General features: G+C 49.4%; 1 protein-coding gene across 4 annotated transcripts; it reads left to right on the top strand.

Annotated features, from left to right (window-relative positions):
- The first annotated feature begins 112 nt into the window (after nt 1-112).
- On the top strand, nt 113-18934 carry LOC119236292 (NADH-cytochrome b5 reductase-like). Of its 4 annotated transcripts, none has more exons than XM_037500068.2 (7): nt 113-151; nt 4701-4904; nt 5725-5873; nt 8262-8349; nt 12110-12214; nt 13996-14199; nt 16563-18934. In XM_037500068.2, the coding sequence occupies exons 2-7, from the start codon at nt 4710-4712 to the stop codon at nt 16764-16766; spliced, it is 945 nt and encodes a 314-aa protein (XP_037355965.1). In that variant the 5' UTR covers nt 113-151; nt 4701-4709; the 3' UTR covers nt 16767-18934. The 4 variants fall into 4 exon arrangements, with proteins under 4 accessions (XP_037355965.1, XP_054547352.1, XP_037355964.1 ...); XM_054691377.1 differs by having other exon boundaries at nt 5725-5882; XM_037500067.2 differs by lacking the exon at nt 113-151 and adding an exon at nt 195-491 and having other exon boundaries at nt 5725-5882.
- Nucleotides 18935-20220: the final 1286 nt, after the last annotated feature.

The following is a 20220-nucleotide window of genomic DNA, read 5'->3' as shown; positions in this document are numbered from 1 at the left end:
AGTCAGGGAATCCTTGTGTAGCCCCGCGCCTCCGACAGTTCTCATTTCCTCATAGGAGGAAAACGCTAGGTGCTCCCCGCCTCCCTGGGGGAGGTGGAATGGGTGGGAAACCTGGAGAATGCTCAAGTGTGGGGGAAGCCCGGGAGCGTAGGTGAGTGGTCGTGGTAGGGGATGGGGCGGGACTAGGGCGAGAACGCCAGGACTTCAAACCTGAGATCAGGGCCACTTTGATCTCCTCCTAGCCCTTAGCGCTCAGACCGGGCACTTCCCTCTGAGCCCCAGTGTTCCTTGCCATAAAAAGTAGGCATAGAAATGTCTAAGCTCGTCGACACGTAGAGGGTGCGCTGTAAATTTCCTTTCCTCTCCACACACTTCTCTTTACCATGGGTGCTTTTACCACTGCCCTTCCCTGAGCCGGAGAGTAGCCCAGGCTGCCACACCAGACTTGCACCCAACTGCTCCCGCTGCACGCCTCTTCCTCAGCGCCGAAAGTGAGTCTCCTCTTTGTTGGTATTTCCCTTTCCGCCTCCTAGTGACAAGGTCAGAGCCATGGAGGTGTACCTTTGCTCCTTGCGGTACACTTGTCAGTTGTCCACTGTGTCGGGTTCTGTGCTGAGCCTCAGGTTTGTACGAGGGCAGATCATTTTGGACAGCTAGTTTTGTATAAAGACCTGATCAAAGAGGCAATGAAAAAAAAGAACAAATGTGGGAGAAACAAAAAACGTGTAAACAGAAGTACATAAATAAGCAGTTGCAATACAAACACTATCCTTTTTCCCTAGTTATTCTCTTTAGTATTTTGATAATAACATGTTTTCCATTTAGAACTTGTTTAATCACTCTCTCCCTAGAATGCAAGCTCTGTGAGTGCAGGAGTATGTTTCTTCACAACTGTCTGCCTTGCTCCTGGAACAGTGCCTGGAACATAGTAAATATGTCATTTAATGAGTACATTACAGAAACAGGCAGGGACATGATAGAGAATGAGAAGTGGGAGGTTTAGGCAGGCCTTGAGGGGAAGTGACCTTTAGGTAAGGGCTAAAGGGTGGGGAGAGTCATCCAGGCAATATCATGTGTCTTAGCCTGGCTTAAAACTGGTGCCTTTCAGATTGAAAAGGCAGAGGCTGAGAAGAGGCATGAATCCAGACTTTAAAATTTATGACTGACACGGCCAACTTCTCTACCATTTCCAATACACTAGGGAAGGTACAATGATTAAAACATGCAGAAGGTGAATTTAAGGCAAATGTTGATATGGATAACCCCCCTGCTATGTAAACATTTACAGTTAACAGTTCTTTTACATATCTCATTTCATCTTGCAAAGACCCCAAGAGTAAGAAATCAACATAAAGAGTGGACCAGATTCCATTCATTTGTTATACATACCTGGTACAAAGCATACAATAAAACTGTTTTAAACTGATGTAACACCATGCTAAGCTGCAAGCTCTGGGAAGGTAGAGACCGTATATTGTTTACCTCTGCTATGTCCCAGCACTAAGCCCTGTCCCTGGTTCCAGACCTTATTGGTAAACTTACTGAGCACTCATCAGTCACCAGCGCTTTCCATGTGCCAGGCTTGTCCTTAGTGGTAGAATACAGAAAGAATAAGACCCCAGTCCTTGCCTGCAAGGTTGCCAAACCTTCCCAAAATCATAAAGCTCCTGATCAGTAGAGCTAGATATTCTGAAGCCAAACCCTTCCTTCTCTAAAAGAAAGACTACACACAGAGAGACTGCCCCCTAAAACTAGTGATATTAAGTAAGAGAATTTGGCAGGCTCTGATCAGGGAGAACCTTGGGCACTAGCGGGCAATGGGGAGTTACTTAAGGTTGCTAAGCAGGGGACCAGTGTTCTGGTGGATGGTATAGGGGAGACCGGAAACACATCCTTTAGGACCTTTGAAAACTCCAATGTGAAGAGTCATGGGAAGCAGGTAAAGTGGAAAAGATTTTATAGGTTAAGATTCTGGGTAGGGGGCCTCCCTGGTGGCACAAAGGGTTAAGTCTCAGCACTATAAAGCTCCCCGGCCAGGGAGGTGACCCACATGGCGCAGCAGACCTCTCCTGTCTCCCCCGCTGCTCCCCTTAGCAGTATATTTCAGTAGATCCACCTGTTCTGCTCCCCACTCTGTCTCTGGTGATTCCTCTCACCCCTGCTACACTTCTAGCCTACACCCCGGCTCTTGTATGCAAAAATAAATTACCAAAAAAAAAAAAAAGACTCTGAGGAAGTTGTTGATAAACAAGTAACAGGACTTTCCTGTACTCCAGCAGGTTGGCCGTTTGCCTATCTGCTGTTCCACAATTTGACCCACACCTTGATCCTACCACTTTATGCATGAATGAAATTAGTGCCTTTGGAAAGTTTCTGGGTACACATAGAATTCATTGACAGTTTGATAGTTCAGTCCCCTGTTCTGTGCCAGCACAGTGCCAGGCGCTGGGAATTATAGATGAAGACACACTGTGCCCTGCCTTGTAGAAGTCCAGTGAGAAAGCAACCTGGGGGCACACAAAGCCTAGGTGCATGTAGCAGTCTTACCGCTTCTGGTTTCCTGACCTGGGCACAGATTTATCCTCTGTAAAATGAGGAAGTGGTCTGCTTAACTTTTGGGTTGGTGAGTGAGACAGTACAAAGCACTTTGCACAGACTCTGGCCCAGTAAGTGGCATCTATTGTTACAACAACTATCTGTTTTGTGAATGATTCTCCCACTAGACCAGGAATTTCAGGGCAGAAACGAGTGTCACTCACTCTGCTCCCCGGCACCTCTGCAGCAGTAAATACTCAGCCCCTGCAGAGAAAGTGTCGCTGGAATGAATAGAAAGAAATCAAAGACTGGTGCTCTTAGAAGTAGTTGCATTGTAGCGGAATGATATTTACATCAAATAATGTTCTGTGACATCAGGTTTGCCCTGCTGCTCTCAGACAAGATGGAGGGAACAACCTCTTTCATATTGCTTTACCTGCAAAATTTTAAGTGAATAGTTTGCTTGCAGATGTGACAATCAGGTCTATTTCTATATAAACTATAGAATTCCACATGTAAATATGGAGAACCTTGATAAACCCCGACTGCCCTCCCAGAAACATCTCAGAATAAATCTATCCATTCAGCTTTTCTCACTGATCTGTCGTTCAGACTGTTTACCTAATAGTCCTGAAACCAAACTCCCTTCTTCACCCTTCTTCCCTAGCTCCCTCCCTCCCTTCCTTCCTTCCATATAATGTGTATTTTTAAAGAGCTACTATGATGTTTCATGAAATGAATTGAAAGCAGATTTCTACCCTCAAGGAGTTCATAGTCTCAAAGAATAGGAAGACGTGAACATGTCATTTATGAACAGTGGGAAACGCTATGAGGCAGAGATTCATGCATTTGAAAAGTGTTGTGCGTCCACCACGATGGCCAGGGCTGGAGCAAGTGTGGTGAGTGCTTACAGGATGGGTGAAGGCACACCAGCCTTCACAGAGGCTCTAGCATGCACCGATTGTTCCCTCTGCCCACTTGTCCCTACTTGGTGTCTGTTACCCAGCTTTCCGTCTGCACTCACATACCTAGACCTCTGTGATCTAACTGACACCTGGATTTTGCACTTAGAAGCCTCACCAGTACTCATCAAGCCTCAAACTGAACTTGTCATCTCTCCCCTCCCCTAAAACTCAACTTCTTGATCTCACTGTCCACCCAGAGACCCGATCCAGACATCTGGATGTCCCTTCAACCCCTCTTCCCCTCACTTCACATTATGTTAGTCTTTAAGTCCTATTAACTGTTTTTCTAGTTCACCCCTGTCCTCTTATTCCCCCTGAAGCTGCCCTGGTCCAGGTCTTCGTGACATCTCACCTGGACTGTCACAATCTCCTCCTGTTTTCCTGTGGTTGAGGAGCAATATGTTCTGACACCAGAGAAATTGAAGTTAAATCTCAGTGCTACCATTTTAGGAGCTATGTGATCTTGGGAAAGTTATTAAACCTCTCCAGACTCCTCTCTCCATCTCCTCTAGTCCTGACATTGTTGTAAAGATTAAGTGAGTTACAGCAATTTGGTGAGTGACTCACCATCAATGCTGAGTAGAAAAAAAAAAAAAAACACAGAAGAATACAGGGGTGATTCTATCCACACAAAGGTAAGAACTGGGCAAAGCTGAACTGTAGTGGTTAAGGTTGCCAGCAAGGTGGCAAGACTAAAGAAAAGCAAGGGAATGATCATACAGAGAGCCACAGGTGGCTGCCGGGGTAGGTGGCTGTGATCACGAAGAGACACAGATGAATAGCTTCTAGGATGCTGGCAAGGTTCTTTTTAGTCTGGATTGGTGGTAACAAAGGTATTGTTATCATATTTTAAAATATTTTTATAATAATTATATATATAAATGTTTTACTTTATCTTTAAAAATCTTTAAATTCAATGGGATTTTTCTTTGTAAGGTGTTTGTCCAGTACTCAGAGCCCAGGAAGAAGTCTGGATACCTTGGTTGCCAGGTTGTCGTGTCCTGTCCGCCTGCCTTCCAAGAATGGATTCCTCCTGTGCCCAGTGTTCACACAGAGCTTAGCAGGCCCTGGGGAGAATGGGAGGGATAGAAGAGACAAGTGACAAGTGGCAGGCTAGCAAGGGAGCAGGGCCTCCTCACTGGGCCAGGCCTGCTCTGCAAAGAGCACCCAGTTGTTCTCCCTCTTGTCCGGGCTGCGCAGGCCAGGCTGATGATGGACCAGCAGGAGGAAGACGATGATGAGGACATGTGGCTGCAGCTTCGGCCTGTCGAGCCCTTGCCCTCCCAGTGCTGCGGCAGTGGCTGCTCTCCCTGTGTGTTTGACCTCTATCACCGAGACCTGGCCAGGTGGGAAACTGCCCGAGCCTGCAAGGACAGGAACCTGCTGACTGGGAAGGAGCCACAGGTGAGGGAGAATTGCTCCTTAGACAGGAGGACTGGTGTGGTGGCACCTACCTGGGTGATCCCTGTGCTGTGAAAATGCTTGGGGCCGCTTTCCCTGACTGTTCAGGCATGGCAGGGGCTGTGGGAATGAAGGGGGTGTATAGAGAGGTTCCTAGGCGTGAATCGGGTAGGTATAGGCATTTTACAGAACACAGAGATTTGTTGATCATGTATTCAGGGAAGACTTCTTGGAAGAGGTACAGGTGTGTGGAATGTTAAGAGCAGTGAGTTAAAACTTAGAAAACCTAAATTTGAGTCCCAATTTGTGGTATCACCTTGGACAAGTAAGCTGCTACCACTCAGGCCTATGTAAAATAAGGATATAGAATTAGATCATCTTTTGAGGACCATCCATCTAAATTCTGCACATCTTTCATAAGTTGGAGGTGAGTACTCTAGATAGAAGGCACAGTCTGAGCAAACAAAGACATAGTTAGGAAGCAGCAGGGTTTTCTTGGAAGGTCACAGAGAAGTCTGGCATCTGATGCATGGGAGCTAAAGTGAGGCTTGAGAGTCATGCTTGAGTATCCAGCTAAGAAGCTCACATTATCCCAGGGCTGAGAGGAGCTATGGAAGGTAGAAAAGGAGGGTAAGCTCAGTCTGGCGCTCTGGCTTTTGTAGATGTGCATGAAAGGGCAGTAAGGTAAGACATCTCACTGTCATCCAGATGACTCACTGGCCAACCCAGCTTTTTCTTGGGGAGGCGGGAAGCATGTTTGAGGATGCTTACATATCCCTTACATCCCGGCTTCTAGCTGTGGGTTTTTTTTTTTCTGTTGCAGAGCTCCCCCTCCAAGCTGAGCCCAGAGACCTTCCTGGCTTTCCGCATCAGTGCCATAAGCAAACTCACTAAGGACACCTACCAAGTCCGGTTTGCACTGCCCGGGAACAGCCAGCTCGGCCTGCGACCTGGCCAGCACCTCATCCTACGGTACGTCAGGTAGGGAGAGGACCAGAGCTTTGCAGTCCTGCTTTGCCATTTGCTGGCTCTGTGGCCTAAGGCAACTTGCACAACCTCCCTTAAGCCTCCATTTGTCCTTTTCAAAGTAGATATAATAATATGTGACTCAGAGGGTTCTTGGGATTGAACTAGATAATGCATTTTCATAATGCATGCTAATAACAGCAAATACTTTGTAGCACCTACTATCCATTGCACAGTTCTGTGTACTTATGTACATAAAGTCATTGAAACCTCATAGAATCCTATCTGGTAGGTGCAGTTATCATGCACGAGTGAAAACACAAGTCAGAGAGGTTCGGTAACTTGCCCAAGGTCACACAGTTAGGAATTGTTTGAACCAGGATTTGAAGGCAAATAGTCTGGCTCTAGAGCCTGAGGCATTTACCTAATATGATTAGCGCCAGTTGATGGAAAGGACACTGTCATTAAGAATAAGGGACTTGCCAGTGTCTCACAACCAATGAATTGTGGAGTCAGGACTCAAATACAGCCTGGCTCCCCATTTAAACTCCTAGCCACTCCTCTGATGTTCCCTCTTCCTCTCGGCTTATTTTTGCACTCTCCTCTCTCCTCAATCCCCACCCCTACCTGCCCGGGGACAAGACCCTCTGGGGCCTCCAGATAGTGGGCTGCCAGAGTATGAGACCCAGCAGGGAGATCTGAGCTGCAGATGTGGGTGTGGGGGTCACTCTGGATGTGGGAATCATGAACAAACACCTACATGGCATTTGGGAGCTTGTTGGGGAAGGGGGAAGGGCAGAGGACTAAACCCTGGCAATGCCACATTTATGGTATTGGCAAGAGAAGGGAAACAGGAGACGCAGCCAGAGGATGAGCAGGAAAACCAGAAGCGAGTGTGTTTATGGTCACACTCTGGCCATTTGTCTTGTACTGACCCATAGTGTTTGTACCCAGCTCCTTCATGCCTCTGGCCCAGCTGGTGGTCCTCAGAGCTCACCATTCTAGGGGACAAGCGGGGCCACAGGGCAGTTCATAGCCCCATGCATAGCTCCATCCCTCAGGGATGCCCAGAACTCCCTGCCTGTAAGCCATACCCCTTCTTCCACTCTCACTGACTCCAGTGACATTCCTAACACACATGGCAGACCGTGTCCCTCCCTGCTCAGACATCTCCTGTGCTCCATGATGCCTCCCCACGAACATCCTAACTCAGCCCCAGCTTCCATTCTTCCAAATTCTCCCTTCCCCCATTCTTGCCCCTTTGTTCCAACCTCATGATCCACTCACCAGTTCCTGAGAAGACCTACATCATACTACCCCTGAGCTTTTGCCTAGCCTTTCCCCTCTGCCTGGAATTACTTCCTTTCCTGTCCCATGTCCCTTCCAGGCCTTGATGGCCTGGTCATCCTTTAATACCCAGCTCCAGGACGCCTTCTTCGGTGCCCCAGCAGAGAGTGGCTGCTTCCTCTGTAGCACCTCAACTTTTACCTATTGTAGCAAACGCCATGTGTGCTTTGCATCTGAGCCACACCATAGTTTTTTTTTGTTGTTGTTCGTTCCTCATGTGTTCTATAAGCATTTATTGACTATTTTTTCCCAGCTCTCCTGCTTTTGATTTATTAAGATGACACCTTTGTCATCTTTGCATACCTCAGAGAAGAGAGTTTTGCACGTAGTAAGATGTGAGAGAGGAGTGTGTGGTGCTCCTGGGAGGCTCTGAGGAGTAGTGGTGAGGGTCTTGGCTCTGGAGTCAGACAGGATGGATTCTAGCTGTGTGACCTTGGGCAACTTGACATCCCTTCTCTAAGCCTAGGTGTCCTCATTTGGATTATTGTCTGAATTAAATGAAGTCATGCATGTAATTTTCTTGGTGCACAGTAGGCATTTAACACAAGTTGGCTGCTCTACTCCTGGTTATCATCTGACCCCTGTTAACATTGTGGAGAAGGATTGTGTGTGGGGTTGGGCTTGGGACTAGGGCACCTTGGATGATCCAGTTCCAAGGCTTCTGGCACATGGCAGTGGGATGTTTAGTAAATGTTATAGTTCTGTATGGCTTTGTTATTCTGTGCTCAGGAAAAGCCACAGTGATGTCCCCCAAACAACTCACATCACAGAATGTATGCCCCTCTGTGATCCCAGTGTAGCGACACAACGGGAACACAGATGTTTGTCCCCGTTTTCCAGAAGGGAAAGCTGAGGGGTCAGATGCCTTGCCCAGGCTGTCACATAATAGTGGGAGCTGTGTTCTCTTTTTTCCCCTGCTTCACCTTGCCTGCCCCTCAACGAGGACCTCGGACTGACCAGGCTGCACCTTCATTTTCACCAGCACAGTACAGAGTAGGCACCCACCAGGGTTTGTTGAGTGCCTGACTGAGTGCTTCTCTTTCCCAGAGGGAGAGTAGATGACTTAGAGATTCAGAGAGCATATACGCCCACCAGCCCTGCCAACGCAAAGGGCTACTTTGAAGTTTTAATCAAGGTGAGTTGACTTATGGGTGCTCTAAGATTCTATGGACAAGGGCCCTTGTTTGCCAGCTTGGTTGGGATGGGGCAGTGCCCTCCAATGTGGGAAAAGCCAGTGCTCACGTGGGAGGAGGCTGCTTGAGGGACCAGCAGGGGCAGGTGAAGGAGGCATCCTCACCTTTCCTGGGGTGGGGGTGCTGCTGGACCACCAGCAGAGGGCAGGTTCCTGACAGATTGCCCAGAAAGGAGCTCAGACTGAGAAAGGTAAAGCTGCTCTTTCTCACCTCTCACCTGTGGATGATGAACACTCAGCAAGGCTAGGAGAGATGGGGAGTTGAGGGGAGAAGAAATGGTGAAGAGTGGGCAACCAAGTCACCTGGCATCTACTGTGTCCTTGGCACCAGGGTCGAGAGATGAATCACACACAGTGCCTGCCCTCAGAAGGGGACCAGGCCAGGACAGGACAATGTGGTCAGCGCTACGACAGGAAGCTGGGGGTGCAGGGAAGACACATGTTTAAGTTAAGCATTGGGGAAGTAGAGGGGAGATATGGAAAGAAGAAACCCGAGTGCTGGGACAACACATACAGCAGTGCAGAGGCATGATTTGGGGGACTGCTTGTCATTTGTCCTGGAATAGAAGGGAATTTGCAGGCAGAAGGTAGGAGACGAGAAGGACCTTATGGACCTAACTAACCTGAGATCACCTCACAGGGAGATGGGCGGGAGGCTAGAGCATTCGATCTAGACTTTGAGGACGTGGCATTCCGGCCTGAGGGGCAGATAGCCGGTCAGAGCTGTACCCTGTGTAAGTGGCAAAGAACAGGTGCTTGATGGGGCAACTGAGGTGGGTGGGAAAGTGGCAGAGATGAAATGAACACAGGGAGCTAACACCCCAAAGACCCAAGGGATGGATAACACATGCGTTGGAAGTCATGAAGGTCCAGTTGTGTGGAAAACAGTTATAAGGTTGAGCTCAACGAAACTGCTGATGCACTAACGTTTTTGTCTTACAGAAATAGCAGCTTCATATGCATCAATCTAATACAGAGTTCTACATCATGATTTCCCAAACAGGAATCCTAGGGAATGTCAGTATGTAAGAATAGCTTTCGGTCATTTATCCCCTTTTCAGACAGGAATTCTTTTTTTTTTTTTTTTAAACACATTTTTTTTTTTTTATTTATAGAGGCATGTTTTTATTTATTTATTTATTTATTTGTTTGTTTGTTTGTTTGTTTTGTTTATACGTGCACTGGGTACAGTCAGAAGCGCGGGAGGGCGAGAGAATTCACCAGAGCCAGAGCGGGGAGCAGAGCAGGCAGAAGGACCGAAATACACTGCTGAGGGGAGCAGCGGGCGGCAGGAGAGGTCTGCGCGCCATGTGGACCCTCCTCCGGTGGCCGGGGAGCAGCCGGGGAACGAACTGCTGCGCTGCAGAGGTCGCCGGCAGCTTCGCAACCCAGCGCTCAACCGCTGCGCCACCGGGGAGGCCCCAGACAGGAATTCTTGTCCCCATTTCGTTGACAAGTAAGCTGAGGCCCCAAGAGACCCCCAGCTCCACAGGTAGTAAGAAGTGCCGCTCATGAGTGAGCCCTGACGCCCTGACTCCAAGACCTCCGTGTCGTCTCTGGCTCCCGCCTTCCCTGCCCGGCTTCACAGCCTGACTGTTTATTCCCTCACACATAAGCTTGGATGGGATCCCTTCTCCACGCAACTGTTTGTCTGGGAGATTCCACAAATCCTCTCCAAATGACCTGCTTCCCCAAGCTGCTTGTCTGGGTGTGTTTCTGTTGAAAGGATAAGCCTGGAGACAGTTCTTCAGGGCAGCTGGATCCCTCCCAGCTGCAAGGCTGATTTTCTCCTTCGTTTACCAGAAAGCCTCTCTTTGGAGAGATGCTTAATTATCCCTAAGCCGCTGGCTAGGAAGAGCTGGAAACGTCTTCGCAAATTGGGAAGGCAGATGGATTTTTTTACATTCATCCTACCATGTAGCTGGGAAGGAGGAACTCCCATTTTGTTCGCACTTCTGGGCACCAGGCACTGCTCTGGCTCTTTCTTTTCACTGCCTTAGTTCGGCCTCACAACCATCCCACAGAGTAGGTCATATTATCCCCATTTTACAGATGAAGAAACTGAAGCTCAGAGAGATCATCCTGTTGTCCCAAGGCCCTTTGGGTGATATGATCCCAAGTGGAAAAACAAGTTCATTGTCAGTTATATTTAACAAATGGGTATTGAGCCAGGCTTTGTGTAGGTTCTGGAGACCCAGAGAAATCTTTTTCTTCTCCTTGAGTGCTATCTGCCATAAGTCTCTGTGACCATAGCTGGGGCTGTGCCTCTCCTAAGACTGGAGTGAGAAAACAAGGTGTGTTCTGAGTTACAACCTCCAGCAAGTTAGGAGAAAAATGGTACAGTGAGAGGCACCTTCCTTGCTTTATGCATATGGTGCCCTAAGAAGTCAGGGAGGAACCAGGGTAGCTGTGGGTGCTTAAAGCATGTCTGGTGATCAAAGCTCAGTTTCTCCTTCAAGCCTGGTTATAATCTCTCTCCAAACACCTAGCCCTCCTGTCTCCTACTACTTCCCCCCTCACCTCATTCTACTATGCTCTCCCCAGGACATGAGCTAGACTATCTTACCTCTTACCACACCTCATCTGATGCCCAGAATTCTCTCTGTCCTTCTACTCCCATCCCCAGTGAACAATCTTGCCCATCCTTCAAGGTCTAGCTCAAACGCTTCCTCCTCCAGGAAGCTGTCCTTGATACTGATACATAGAAGTAGTATCTTCTCAGGGATTTCCTAGCACTTTGTTCTTCTCATGTAGTGAGAGTTTCTACTTTGTATATATCTGAGATTTAGATCCCTCCAAGATTGTGAGCTCCTTAAGGGGAGCTCTAGTTTAATTGACTAATTCATTCATTCAGATATTAATCAAGCACTGGTTTAGGCATCAGCTGCATTCATGGAATTTAAGTTCCAGCTGTCTCCCCTGCAGCTCCAGCATGGCAGCTGGCACAGAGTGGGAAGGCCCCCAGGAAATGTAAACTGCCCTTTCCCCATGGAGGAATCCCTTTTACAACCTTCATTTATTTTATCCAGTCAGGAGATAGTGTAGGATAATGCAAAGATGGCAAATGATTGGCCTAAAAACTAATTCTGTCCTATAAATATATTTGGTTTTGGCCTGCACAGTGTTTTAAAAAGTTGAATTAATTGTTAGCTTTTCAAAAATGGGGGATTTTACATATGGATGTTTTGCCCCTCTTGGAAAATCAAAAGGCCTGGCATCATTGGCTGACACACACAATGATCTGCAAAATGATCTGTACTACAGTGATCTGTACTAGAATCTGCAAAGTGGTTTCCTCCTTGAGATAAGAGTATTTACTCACCAAGTTACCACAATCCACACCACTCCCTCTTGTCTCCCTGACACTGAGACAAGAGTGTTAATGGCCGTTAATTGTCTCATACCCAGTTCTTCACTCAATGACGTTGCCTGCATGGTCCCTGTAGTTATCTGGGCTTGAGACCTGTGTAGTTAAGTTTGTAGATCCTCATCCCAGTCTCCAGTTTCCTTCTGTGTAAACTTCTTGACTTCATCAACTTCATCTGAAATTGACAGTACCAATTTCATGGGGTGATCAGGAGGATTAAATGACATGACACATATAAAGTACTTAGCATGCAGGAAGGGCTCCCATTAATGTCTGTTGCAGTTTGTATTAGCAGCATGTGCCTGTCCCAATAAGGTCTCCTCTCTTTGTTCCCAGTGCTACCAGACTGGGCTGATGTCCCGCTACATCGAGTCCTGGAAAGCAGGAGACACGGCTTTCTGGAGGGGACCCTTTGGAGGCTTTGTCTATAAACCAAACCAGGTTAGTGCCAGCACACTAAGTCTTCAGAGACCCCTGCAGCTCAGACTTCAGGATTATAGTTTCAGGTTGCAACACACAGGTCTCACTCTGCCATTCTCCCTGAGCTGAAACCGGATCCTAAGACCACCACTGGGGGTGGGCATGGGAAGAGATGAAACAGGCACTAGAAAACAGAACTGTCCGCCCGTGCTTCAGAGGTATCTGTGGCTGCCCATTGCTTAGGGAAACCCAGACCCAAGTACTTAGTGTTTAGGACCCCATCCCATCAGCCCCTCAAATTTCTTTACAGTTTCACGTTCCAGTCACAGGGCTATAGAAACCACTCCCTAAAGCTACCCCTGACTTGCTGCTCAGGAGCAGGTAATTGGAGATGTGTGAATACCCAACAACAGGGGAATAGTTCAGTGTATCGAGTTACAGAGACTTGATAGAATATTATTCTGCATTTTAGAATTATGTTTATAAATGGTGTTATATTCTTATAAGATCAAGTGACAAGTGCTAGGTACAAAATGAATATACAACAGATTGGGAAGAGAAATTAAAATGCATAGGAAAAATATGAAAAGAAAATGCAATGAAATGTTAGCAGCTCTGGGTGGTAGAATTATGGGTGATTTTTATTTTCTTCATTATACTTTCCAAATTATCCACAATGAACACCTATTACCTTTATAATTAGGAAAGCCAAGCCAAGCAAAAGCAAATAGAAAAGAATGAATCATTCCTTCTTCTCTATTCTTTTTTTTTTGTTTAATTTAAAAATAGCTTTTATTGGTTTTTTCCTTATTACAAATGCAGTACGTGTTCATTACCAAAAAAAATCATCAGATACAGGGAGGCAAGAAGAAGAAAATAAAGAACACCTGTAGGCCATCACCCAGACATATCAGCCTTACTATTTCAGCATGTGTCCCTCCACATCCTCGTCCACAAATGGACATATACACACACACACCCTTACATGCGTATGATAATGTCAGATCCGCATGTTGTACTGCATGTATACCAGGCTCTGATTCCAGTACTTGTCGTGTGCTAACACATTCAGTCCTTACAACAGCTTTTATGTTCTGCTGCCCCCATTTTACAGATATGTGGGTGTACATATAATAATACTTTTTTACAATCTTCTCCTAGTGCTAACCATGCTCAGCTTTATGCTTTACCCAGGGGTATCCCAGTATCCCCAGGCTCTTGAAAGCAGGGACTAGAAATTGTCCCTATTCCCTCCCACCCTGGAGGGGACCAGATAAATGTGGTCTTGACCTTGTTTTCTGGGTGGAACCTGCTGATGGTATCCTCTGTGTCCACAGGGCTTCCCTAGGGGAGAAGCAGCAGCTCTGGGGGCAGGCCTGGGATGGAAACGGTGGGGAAGTCCTTAGTAGGAGCAAGTATCACCTTGGCATGAGTGGGAAGACCTTCCTGTCAAGGGGAGTCAGCCTGCAGTAGAGCAGACTGACTCGGAAGGTGGTGGGCTCCCAGTCAGCAGAAGTATGTAAAGAGAGTCCTATGGAATGTTTTAGGAGGCAAGCAAGCCTCTTGTAGGATGGGCTGCATCATTATGTTCCCTTGTAGCCCCCAGATTTCCATGTTCTATCACACTATAGTCTTTTAGAAGCAAGGGTAGATTCCTGGAGGAGGTAGAAAGGGGAACTCGAATGAATGGGACACTCAGGTAGGGCAGTTCAAGTGAGGCCGAGAAACGGCTCTCTAGTGGGTGGGTGTAATGAGACCCTCACCCCAACCCACCCTGGGCATCCCTCTCTCCTCTTCCCCAGTATGGGGAGCTCCTCATGCTGGCAGCAGGGACTGGGCTGGCCCCTATGGTGTCCATCCTGCAAAGCATCACAGACAATGCGGATGATGAGACTTTTGTCACCCTGGTCAGCTGCTTCAAGACCTTTGAAAGTATCTACCTGAAAACCTTCCTCCAGGAGCAGGCCCGTTTCTGGAATGTCCGCACCTTCTTTGTACTCAGCCAGGTAAGCCCAGGGTGGTGATTTGATTCCCTGGTTGAGACTCTGTGACCCCTTGCATGTGTCCCAAGGAGCTGCTGTGATGTCCCAGTCTGGTTCTGCCACAGTGACCGCCACTAGTGAAGCCCCACCGCATGCCTGGCCGGAAAAGCAAGTCTGTTGTGTTTGTTACACCGATGAGGACGCTAATGCTCAGTTGAGCGTGCCTGCCCATGTCATGCAGCTGGATGGGGTGAAGCCAGGCCCTGATCCCTGCTAGGGCTGTGTGATTCCAGAGCTCCAGTTTACCCACAAAGCTCCGCTGCTTGCCATGCGCCCTCCAGCATTCTTGGTTGTGTGGACTGGGGTCCTATGCTGGAGCCAGCGGGCAGATGATGCATGTCTTCTAGGCATGATATGCTCTGGGAGGCAGCGGCCACATGTCTGGATCACGACATTCTTAGAGCTTAGCATAGTGCTGGAGCAAGCTGGGTCCTAGTTCATTTATTAGGCTGCCAACAATACAACGGTGTGTTCTTGCATGGAGGAAAGGATATTCTAATTGGAGGTAGCTCTGCCCTCAAGCCCTCCAATCACTCAGGCGACCCTTCCTGGACCTTTCCCTCTGGAAGAAGAGTCAGGGACCATCTTGCCCGCTTAGCTCAAGTCAAGTCCTCAGCTGTCTTTGTTCACAACTACATTCCCCTAGTCTGTGGCTTTGTGTCTCTTTCCTGCACCCCCTAGGTTGGGGTCCACACCTGGGGCCTCCCCCGCCTTTTTCTCTGTAGCTCAGATCAACCTCATTGCCCAGTACTCTGGAGCTCCCTTCTCATTGGTTCTTCTTTGAGGCAGCTTTAGAGTGTCCCTAAAAAACTGTGGGGTCCTTGGCTTGGAGGCTGGGTGGAGTGGGGAGTATCAGGAAATGGGTTTCCCTGCCCAATACTGAGTGGCATCATCCAGGGACCGGGGTGCATGGGCCTGTCTGTGGGGCAGAACTCTCCGTGGCACAAGCATCGGGAGAGGATCGTGCTGGGTGAACATCAGTAGCGGTGGTGTCCACGGCCAAGGGAAGAAGCAGAGGCTAGTGCGCAGCCCAAGGGGGCGGCGTGAGGGGAGGGCCCTGCTGCCAGGTGGCGCTGTCAGCCCAGCCTGGTCAAGGAGTGTGGCAGAAGGGCAGGCACCTGGCAGAGTCACCAGCTGTTGGCCAGCCTTCCTTCCCTCCACCCTTCGCCATCTGCCGTCTTCACGAAAGTGAAGACTACCTGTTCCCTGCCCTCCAGGTGTTCACCTGTATGTGGGAGACAACCACAGGAATGGTTGAGAGCAGCTCCCTTTTATTGAACTTTTCTCTGTGCCTGGCACTCTAAACTAAACACGTTAGGTGTATTATTTAATCCCCACTATAATTTTAGGAGGCTTGTGCTGCCATCAGTCCCATTTTACTGATGTGGAAACTGAGGCACAGAGTGATGGGTAGAGAGGGAGGTATGAACCTGGTGGTCCTGCCTTGTAGGCTATGCTCTGGGGCACATTATAGGGATAGGTACTTGTGGAGGGTGTTTGGAATGCTGGGGGCAACAAGGAGGGCTTCATGGAGGAGATGGCCAGTTTGTTGGGTTCGAGGGCTGAGTTAAATTTCCCCAACAATATGGGGTCTTTCAACCTCGGACCTGGATTCAATGATGCTGGTGGCCTTTCAGGGGACAGGTGAGTGAGCTGGCTGTCAACAGCAGGGATAGGTGGCCTGGGAGGTGCCTACTGCCCATCCATGTCCCCTGGACTCAGGTTGCTCCCTTTCCTGCCTGGGCTACAGTAATGGCATCCTCCAGGGTCTCTCTGCTCCAATTATACCCTACCAATTTGTTGTTGATCCTGCACCCCCAAGGGCAACTCTGTCGCACCACTGCCCGACCTCCAGCCTTTCTCTGCTCCCCTTTGCTCTCAGGAAAATGTCCAAGCCTGCATGGACACGACAACCTCTACAGCCTTGTGCTCTGGCCCACCCACTGTGTACTGTGTGCTGGCATCACTGGTTTGCTCAGGGCTGCAAGAACACTGTGCTGTCCTGGCCTCTGGGTCTGTGTTCATGCAGCTCCCCTGCCATGAACACTTCTTCCCCACTTGCTTGCCTCATACCAATCCCTCCCTGACATCACTGCTGAGATGTAATTCCATCCTGGTAGCTTTCCCAGAGCCCCCAGGCTGGCGTGGATGTTTGCGCTATCACAGCTTGTGCCCACCCCACTCTCCATCATTGCTTACAGTGCCCTGCCCCACCTGAGCAGCAACCACAACAACCCTTCTGCCTCAGTTTCCTTGTTTGGCAGAGAATGGCTGTGTGGCTCTGAGAATCTCCCAGCATTTACTCCTACTGTTTCTCATCATCCCAGGAGAACTCCCCGGAGCAGCTTCCCTGGAGTTACAGGGAGAAGACCCGCTTTGGCCGCCTGACCCAGGACCTGGTGGAAGAGCTTGTGGGCTCCTGTCGGAGAAAACCCTATGCATTGGTCTGTGGCTCGGCCGAATTTACCAAGGACATGGCCAGGTGCTTGCTGCATGTGGGCCTGGCGGAGGACTCCTATTTCCTCTTCTAGTCTTGACCTGCCTTCCTAAACCCAGATCAGGGCCCAGCCTACGGGACACAGGAAGGAGCACTGACTAGAGTCAGAAGATGTGAAGAGGCCTGGCCCTGGTGCTCGCTTACCAGGTGACCTTGGGCCAATGTCTTTACCTCTGAGCCAGTGCCTCCCTGTTTCTCATCTACCCCAGCTCATTTCTGACTCCCTCAGGCAGGCATCTTGCTGTGTGGAGGAAGGATGGGGCTACAGGACCCTGGGGAGGAGACTCCCTGGAAGGAGCCAGGTGCACACTGAGCCTCAGGGTGAGTAGGGATTGGCAGGAGAAGGGACACAGGCTTTCCCTGGACCCCTCAGTTTAGAGGGCTTGGAGGGGCTCCTGTTGGACCGTGCCTGGTAATGCCTGTTTCAAAGCCTGATTTCATGGATACTGTGTCTGTGCCGGGGCCTCAGTGATGGCTCAAGTTAGGTGCTTGCTACGTGTTTAGGCGATGACCACGAGGGAGACTGAGAACCCTCTGAAGGAGGAATTTGAAAGAAGAAAGTTCCCTGAGCCTGACACAGTGAAGGACTTGGTCCTGTGACCTGACCACATCCTCAGAGGGAGGTGGGGCCCTGGAGTACCTTTGTTTTGTGTTGGCCCAGGCCTTTCCTGCGGCAAACAGCTTCAGTCTCCATTCCCTGGCCCAAGATCCCAGCCCAGAGTCCTTTCCCCAGCAGAAGAGGCAGGAAAGCAAGCAATAGCCCCTCCTTCCTGCACACAGCCAAGTCAGCCTTCAGCTCAGGCGCCCTGGTGACGGTTGCTATGGAGATCTAAAGATAGAGCAGGAGTCAGGAGACCTGGGTCCTTCTCCCTGCTCTGCCCACTGAATGGCTGCTGATTCCCATCCACCCACCACTCCCCTCCCACCCCGCCCCTCCATCCTGCATGGGGCATGCCCTCTCCAGGGAACCCAGCGCTCCTGGGCAGCATGCTGCAGTTAATGAATTCTGCTTTTCGCAGCCTGAGCTCCGGTGTGCTGCACCAGCTCAGGCTGACTACAGGCAGTCCCAGAATCAGAATATTAACCATGGAATCTCAGAATCCAAGAACCATTGAATGGGAGAGTTCAGATTTTACAGTCATAGAATCACAGTCCTCAACATATCAGAGGTTAAAATCCAGGACTCCAAAAAGCATCCAGCCTAACCAGCACATTGTATAAACTGGAAAAGCAAGGCCAAGTAAGCTCAGTGTGCTACCCACTTAGCTTCACATTGCATGGCGGGCCGGCACGAGAAGCCCGGTCTGTTTTCAACCCTGTGCTCAGAGTTCTGTATCAGGGTCTAGTGAACTGGGCTCCACAGGACCCTGGGTTCCTTGCATGGCAACAGTGATGCAAGGGCCAGATGGAGTATACAGGCTCCTCTTCAACCAGACCAGTTCTATTTTTATCCCATTTATATATTGAAGTTATTTTCACTTGTGAAAAAGGAGTTCCCTGCAATACCCTAAAAGTTGCAACAAATTTCTGTGCAGTGCATGTTCAATAAATAATAATGACTGGGAGTTGGGGGACAGGGCCAAAGATTTCAAACCATTTCAGAGGTAGAATTCCATGGTCAAATAAACGTGGGGGATTCTGTATGTGATCTTTGCCAAGAATCAGATGCGCATGAACACGTGAAGGACTCTGAACATTCCAGTGGTAAACAGACTTTCTTCATTTTATTAAACCCCGAGTTTCCCAACTTATTTAACTGTAGAACATGTTCATCCTCTAGACTCTCTTGAGACCAGATTACATGGAATACACTTTGGGAAACACTGGTCTCTTGGCTTCTGTGCAGCATAATGGAATGAGCAGGAAGGCCTCGCTGAAAGTCAGAGATACAAGAGGGTCTTTGGTCTCCTACTGGTGGCTCTGGCAAGACCCTTTTCCTCTCTCAGGGCTTCTGAAATCTGGGATACTCCTTACCCTTCCCTCTCTGTCAGTTGGTGTGTCCTCTTGATTCTACTCAGAAACGCTCCCGGACTTCCTTTGAAGCCAGACTGTCATAGGCACCAAGGAAGCATGAGTGAGCAGGCAGATGCAGCCCTGGTAGGGTAGCCTCCTCTGGGGAGCTGACAGCCCAACCAGGAGGACAGACATTAAACTTATAGCTCTGAAAGGGACAGGTGTTGTGAAAAGTGAAGTCAGGAGAGGGCAGGGTAAAGGTTCTGGCCTAGTCTGGCAGGGATGGGAGGGGCCGCAGGGGAAGGTGGGAGTGGCACTAAGGATGGGGGTTTCTGCTCATTCTTAGTTAGGGGTGGCGGGTCGGAGGCTGTTATGTATGCCTGTCTCTGTCCCGCTTTAGATATCTGATGGTTAGATATCATACAGGACCACCCAGTGATAGCCTGCAGCCCTCCCCTGGGATCTGTGCAGTCTGGATGCTGGTGGAGTCTACGCAGGACTCATGGGTGAGCACCCAGCCATATTTTTGGTGCCCAAATGCCAGAAGGGCTCACATCATCCAGAGATAAGAGCTGAAAGATAAGTGAGCCCCGGAACAGGGCTGGTTGAGATGAGTGAGGAGAGCCATCTCATCTGGGGGTGAGGTTCCCATCAGCTGCCCTTCCTCCCGCTCTGCTGGTAGCTCCCCTGCAGCATCCACGCCACCTTGACAGGCGCCACCTCCACATTCCCCGCCTTGGTCTCCCCACTTCCACTTCTCCCCATGCTCCCCCTCTCCACACTGTGGTCAGACCGAATTTTTTAGTTGTGAAGAACAATGAACGTGAGAGCTACCCTCTTAACAAATGTTTTGGTGTGTAATACAGTGCTGTTGCTTGTGGGGACAGTGTTGGGCAGCCAATCTCCAGAGCTCATTCAGACCATTTTTTCTTTTTTTAGTTTTATTTTATTTTATTTATTCATTTATTTATACAAGCACTGGGTACAGTCAGAAGCGCGGGAGGGTGAGAGAATTCACCAGAGCCAGAGCGGGGAGCAGAGCAGGCAGAAGGACCGAAGTACACTGCTGAGGGGAGCAGCGGGTGGCAGGAGAGGTCTGCACACCATGTGGGACCCTCCTCTGGTGGCCGGGGAGCAGCCGGGGATCGAACTGGCACTGCAGAGGCTGCAGGCAGCTTTGCAACCCAGCGCTCAACCGCTGCGCCACTGGGGAGGCCCTCAGACCATTTTTTCTAACATGCAGATCTGAACCCGCTACTCCCTTGCTTGAAACTCGCAGTGGCTCCCTGTTGCCCTCAGGATATGGCGTCTCGGCTCTGCCTCCTCTCCAGGTTTATCTATGTCACTACCTTGTCCTGAACTCTTCTGTTCCAGCCGTGCCCTCTGGTGCCAGTCAGTTCCTTCACACCAGTCACTCCCTCTGCCCAGGCCTCCCTCCCACCCTCTGTCTCCACTGGCCTTTGAGGGCTGAGCTCAGTGTCACTTCCTCTGGGGAGCCTTGCCTACCTCTGCCTCTCAGGCTGGCGTGGGGGGAG

Source organism: Talpa occidentalis, unplaced genomic scaffold (assembly GCF_014898055.3).
Source record: "Talpa occidentalis isolate TD23 unplaced genomic scaffold, MPIMG_talOcc4v2.1 talOcc4.9, whole genome shotgun sequence".
Classification (NCBI taxonomy): domain Eukaryota; kingdom Metazoa; phylum Chordata; class Mammalia; order Eulipotyphla; family Talpidae; genus Talpa; species Talpa occidentalis.
The sequence above is the reverse complement of the archived record's forward strand: the minus strand, read 5'-3'. Positions and strand labels throughout refer to the sequence as shown.

Excerpts from the sequence above, each read along its gene's own strand:
- LOC119236292 (XM_054691377.1), top strand. The coding sequence starts at position 4,710 with ATGATGGACCAGCAGGAGGAAGACGATGATGAGGACATGTGGCTGCAG. Across the intron at positions 12,215-13,995 it reads TTGTCTATAAACCAAACCAG|TATGGGGAGCTCCTCATGCT; the intron begins GTTAGTGCCAGC and ends CCTCTTCCCCAG. Across the intron at positions 14,200-16,562 it reads CCTTCTTTGTACTCAGCCAG|GAGAACTCCCCGGAGCAGCT; the intron begins GTAAGCCCAGGG and ends TCATCATCCCAG.